Source organism: Gobius niger, assembly GCF_951799975.1.
Source record: "Gobius niger genome assembly, chromosome: 1".
Lineage (NCBI taxonomy): Eukaryota > Metazoa > Chordata > Actinopteri > Gobiiformes > Gobiidae > Gobius > Gobius niger.
Window position 1 is genome coordinate 68,907,457 of NC_136852.1, and position 6,070 is coordinate 68,913,526.

Sequence of the window (6,070 nt, forward strand, 5' to 3'; positions counted from 1 at the left end):
CACACCCACCAGATATGGACGTGGTGGGTGTGGATGAAAAGAAAGTGACAAAAACACGACAAACAAGCATCAAAACGTTACCTCGACCTTTATTAAGTTTCATTCACGTTTAACTACTTGATCTATACAAGGTTCTATTTTTTGCTACCTGCATGCTCGCCCATAATCCATCTCTGGATCCAGAGATGGATTATGGGCAGTGCATCCCGCCAGATGAAAGCTATTCCCACCACTGCCTGCAGAGGGCGCTCCGAGTCAATTCCACATCCTGACCAGCCCAGGCTCTCACTCGTTACTGTATGATTTGTCTATTTGTCGAGTTTAAAGCTTTCAGACTTGTAATTCTTACCATTTACACTATTGCATTCAAACAGTCACCTCTACTTTCTTTTCTCCATTCCACACACTTTATGTCTAATCACTTCTATTCAAATCCCCAGTCAAATGAGGTCAGAACAGATTAGATGAATATTAATTATTCAAGTCCAATCCGACCACAATTCTATCTTAACTTGGTTTTTAAATTGTCAGCCATTTTCCTCACTTGATTTAGCAGTCCGACTTTACTCCACAAAACCACTTAATGTCTCCACTCTGTGTCTCTACGACTGGCCCCGTATTGATATATTCATTTATCATTAATGTGTTAAGGGACTTGACTCGGCATGTGCGTGCGCTTCGTGCGTGTGTGCGCGTGCGCGGTTTATGGTTTTATGCCTGCTACCACTTAGCATTTAATAGGTCATCACAACAATGATTGCGCCGGCTGCTGGGAGAGGTCTGAGTGTAGAATCATTGGGCATTTTCTGCTCGATTGGCCGGCTCTGTTCTTCATACCTGGATTTTTATTTCACGTTCATGAAAAATGCTCAGGTGCGATTAATGCCATCACTTCAGCACTTAAAGGAATATTTCAGGATTTTTGACATAGGGCCTCATTTCCTAGTTATCCAGAATGTTTCTAATATCTGGAGATATTTTTTTTGTAATTCATGCAGTTCTTCTGTTTAGAGAGTTACATGGCGCTAGGCTAGTACAAGGCTAGTGCATTTCTATGGTATCAGCTAGCCTGCATTAAAAACAGTCTGACCCGCTCCACAGTGCATCTGAGGCAAATCACTTATAACACCAGACTAACCATATAAATGTCTGTGTCGATAGAGTAATTTTAACCATTTTGCATTTAAAGCAGTACTAAGTAACGTGTTTACCTTAATAAATCCTTTCCGTAGTCCCTGTGGAGGTAATACAAGTGTTTATGGGATGATTGGAGGGTCTTTCATCTCCCCCTGGTGTCTCTGACCAGAAAACCATGTTTGCAACTTGACTGCCCCCGGTGCGGAGTAAGCAATACACACTAATGAAATCACGAAGAAGAAGCTAACAGGCTAACGGCAAAGCTAACTGCGCGCTAACGTCACTTTAAACAGTATTTACAGCCAAGTTTGAGCGAAAAAACATATTTCCATTGTATAATTGGATGTACAATATCCCTCTCTTCCTTTGTCTTTTCTGTCAGTGTAGTATTTACTCTCCAAGACAATTAATAAGTTAAAAAATCGCAACTTGCTACGACACGACTTATGGCCTCTAGGGGAAAGAGTTACTTAATACTGCTTTAAAATAGCTTATGTTTGAGCAGCATCAGCTTCGTGGTTGTATAAGCTACAAAGCGGCGGAGTGATCTGCTAGAAAATAGTCCCTCAAAATGCGATCATTCATGTGATGCAAGGTCAGTTATATTCCAAAAAATATTCTATGGACACAGACGTTTATATGGTTAGTCTGGTGTTATAAGTGATTTGCTTCAGGTGCTCTGTGGAGCGGGTCAGACTGTTTTTAATGCAGGCTAGCTGATACCATAGAAATGCGCTAGCCTAGCACTAGCCTAGCGCCACGAAACTCTTCAAATATAAGAACTGCATGAATTACAAAAAAAAAAATATCTCCAGAAATCAGCAACACTCTGGATAACTAGGAAATGAGGCCCTATGTCAAAAATCCTGAAATATCCCTTTAACCTCTTAACCCCCACCTGAACCGAGCACACTTTCATCAGTTTTACCCAAATCGAAAAGCTTCTTGAAAAAGCATCAAAATAGCCACGAAAACATCCGGGAAAAGCAACAATAGCAAAATAAAAAAGTGACGAAAAAGTGAAGCCAAAACCTTTCCGTACATTCACACTTTTCGTTATTAAACATGAAATACCAATGTAAAAAATCTTCAAAAGTCGGAAGAATAAAGCGTGTGACTCCTCCTGTAAGCAGATGACACACACACAGAGAGAGATTCCTTTGTAGTTATAATTAATGCCTCGACAGCCCGCACTTCCTTTGACATCCCTCTCCTTCCCTCCAGCCGTGTCTGAGTGATATTGGCGTTTGTCCCTGATAGAGGATTGCCTCTCCTAAAGCCGCCTGCACCTTAACGAAATGTGTCAATTTGACCGGATCAACACAGGCCGCTGCACCTGAGCTACAAAACCGGGTGCAAAAAGCATGATATACATCTATCCAAGAGGGAAGGAGGGCGACAAACTGTGAATGGAGGTAATCTAGATGCGATTTAAAGTAACTGAACCTGGGATCGGAGTCATGAATCGCAAAACTAATCCAAATTGGGTAACACTTTACATTACGGGCCGGTAAGTCCGTGGTACTTATAGTGGTAATTACTAGGTTAATATTGTGGTACTAAAAGTCATAATTACTAGTCGTTAGGGGTTAGGGAGACACAGAGTTACCACTGTATCTCTCATTACTAAGAGATACAGTGGTAACTCTTAGTACTTTGGTCCTTTAAATGATAGTTTCTTGTAGTTTCAGTGATACATCTATGGTACTTATTGGTAATTCAAGAATACTACAGCAGCAATTCATAAGTAGTAAATGTGGTACTTCTACATACAGACGTAATGTCTAGGATTGTGTGACTATAAAACAACATAAAACAGCATTAGGGAAAACAAGAAGTACAACCTTCATTACCAAGAGTTACCACTGTATCTAGAAGTGCATAACTTGTAATTCTCACTATAGTATCCTTTAAGTACCTAGGATTACCACTGTAAATGCCACCATAAGTACCACTGTAAGTACCACCGTAAGTACCACAGTAAGAACCACAATAAGTACCTAGAATTACCACTGTAATTACCACCATAAGTACCATTGTAAGTACCACTGTAAGAACAGCAATAAGTACCTAGAATTACCATTGTAATTACCACATTACCACCATTAGTATTATTGTAAGTACCACCGTAAGTACCACAGTAAGAACCACAATAAGTACCTAGAATTACCACTGTAATTACCACAATAAGTGCCACTATAAGTACTACCGTAAGTACCACCGTAAGAACCACAATAAGCACCTAGAATTACCACTGTATTTACCACCATAAGTACCATTGTAAGTACCACTGTAAGAACCACAATAAGTACCTAGAATTACCACTGTAATTACCACCATAAGTACCACTGTAAGTACCAAGGACTTACTGGCCCGTAATGTAAAGTGTCACCCAAAAGGTCCTATCAATCGAACACATGTTGTCTGTTTTTTTGCATGTAAAGCCTCTGAATCCAAATGGCACACAATTATAGATTTTTGAGCGGCGTCCGTCCACCCAGCTGGTGTCTCTGTGCACTCACCAGGCTTCAGCTGGAGATCATTGTCTGAAGCCTGATGGACTGTCTCCCTGGGATTACATTACAGACCATTAACACCATTAAAAAGCCACTAAAGCCACTAAAACCTCAAAGAACCAGTAAGCATTTAACCATTAAGACCCACAGGGAGAAAAAAAAAAAACGCTTCACTAGTCAGAGCTCACATCACCGCCTATTATCTGCTGAGACCCCAAATGGGATGTTAAGTGCTAATTGTGTGATATATTGGGATAGTGAAGAGAAGTAGGTTCATATCTCATCATGCACAGCCCCAGTGATTCAGGCTTCAAGATTTGTGACGGTTTGTTTGTTGAAAATAACTCATTTCAGACGGTTCTGTGATTCATAAATGATTGTTTGCATTTTTCAGACTTGTTGAAAAACCTAACTATGGTGATGCTTTGTTAACCTCTTAAAGGGATATTTCAGGATTTTTGACATAGGGCCTCATTTCCTAGTTATCCAGAGTGTTGCTGATTTCTGGAGATATTTTTTTTTGTAATTCATGCAGTTCTTATATTTGAAGAGTTTCATAGCGCTAGGCTTGTGCTAAGCTTGCACATTTCTATGGTATCAGCTAGCCTGCATTAAAAACAGTCTGACCCGCTCCACAGAGCACCTGAGGCAAATCACTATATAACACCAGACTAACCATATAAATGTCTGTGTCCATAGAATCATTTTTGGAATATAACTGACCTTGCATCACATGAATGATCGCATTTTGAGGGACTATTTTCTAGCAGATCACTCCGCCGCTGCGTAGCTTATACAACCACGAAGCTGATGCTGCTCAAATATAAGTTATTTTAAATGCAAAATGGTTAAAATGACTCTATCGACACCAGCCATTACATACATACTGAATAAATTAGTATCAGTAAATATTCAGTCTGGCTAAACGCGCTTAGTGTTAGGCCTAATTTATGATGAAAACAAAAATATGAAAACAAATTAATTCGCCGTTTGCAGCCAATTTCTGCCCATTCATTTCACAGCTCTGATGCTTCTTTTTTCACTCCAAAAGAGGCGACACACAAACCTGCTCGTCTCAATGGAGATGCTGCTGCATTGACTGTAGACAACCTTTTATTATTAAGTTCACACACTATAGGTCCTCTTCCAAATGATTTATTCTGATAAATGATTTATTCTGATAACCAGTCAGTTTGTGACAGTGTACTTGCTGTTGTGATGTAGCAACACATAACCTGGAATGTTGCCCTGGCATAATGACTATTTATCTGACTAAAGCAAATGAATCAGAGAGAGAAAACCATGCTGTACCTCTGTGCCAAAAGACCTTTTTAGACTTTTGTTTTTTAGGGTTTATACTTGGACAAATCTTGGAGTATATCAGGTCTGACCTAATGTGATCAAGTTTTTATAGAGTTGTGCATCTCATCTTAGTTTTTTAAATTATTATTTATATAAATATATAAATAAAATAAAGACAACAAATAATCGTTTGAATAATCGTGATTTCAATTATGACAAAAATAATCGTGATCATTGTTTTTTCATTAATCGAGCAGCCCTACATTGGACCAAATACTTGGCCAGTTCCACTCGAAGTGATCTTATCGCTCCGTTTTCCAGAGGTGTTCAATAGGCAATCGTTTATGAGAGGCTTTAGTGACAAGTATATAGAGATAGTATATGTTTTAATCAACTTAATTACAGGTAAAGGTGGCTCTACCAGCAAGAATGAATCAAACCAATTGCCATTTATGACCAATCCAAATAAAATCATAGCCATTGGTTTGCTAATGTGACCTGTATTTGTGTTCAGCAGCAGTTGCCCCACTACGTACGTGCTGGACGAGGACGAGCCATCCTTCCTGGAGGCCATAGACTACAGCGCGGAGAGCAACGACGAGGACTTGGAGGCGGAAAACGAGCGCGCCGCAGAAGTCCGCGAGCACCCCGACCTCCTCGAGCAGCTGTCGGACTCGGACAATCACAGGGAATAAACGAAGCATCCCGGATACCAAAAATAAGTACCTACTGTGAGGTTTCCAGTCACAATGTTCTGTACGGCGCACCAACCGGAGACTATTTCACTATAACCGCATTGTTCTCACCCTCCCTGTGTTAATTTGGAGCCAGCTGTGTTCCTCTTTAGACTGATATCAACCACAACTGTATTATCTATCAAGATGGATTTCACTGAATGCCTCCACCTGCGACTCTCCGGCTGGGTCTGAAAATGGAATATGCATAACTTACTTTAGTCACAGCATCTTTGTCTCTCTGTGCTAAGCTTAAGATAAGGTATTTGCAAGCTAGAAGTGAGATTTCCTTCTTCCACAACTACTTTTATTTTTATTTAGTTTTTTTTATGATTCTAGCCCAGAGTATCCCAGTGAGGAGACTCTCGCCTCCCTTCCCTG

At 40.1% G+C, this 6,070-nt stretch overlaps 1 protein-coding gene across 7 annotated transcripts in view; it reads left to right on the forward strand.

Annotated features, from left to right (window-relative positions):
* Positions 1–5,655, forward strand: part of agtpbp1 (ATP/GTP binding carboxypeptidase 1) — a 65,992-nt gene extending 60,337 nt beyond the window's left edge. For 4 of the 7 annotated variants that reach the window (XM_079551813.1, XM_079551815.1, XM_079551817.1 and 1 more), the window contains one exon: positions 5,470–5,655. In XM_079551813.1, the coding sequence (XP_079407939.1) occupies positions 5,470–5,650 (181 nt within the window). In that variant the 3' untranslated portion in view covers positions 5,651–5,655. The remainder of the gene's footprint in view (positions 1–5,469) is intronic. The other 3 variants (XM_079551814.1, XM_079551816.1, XM_079551819.1) reach the window with 1 other exon arrangement.
* Positions 5,656–6,070: the final 415 nt, after the last annotated feature.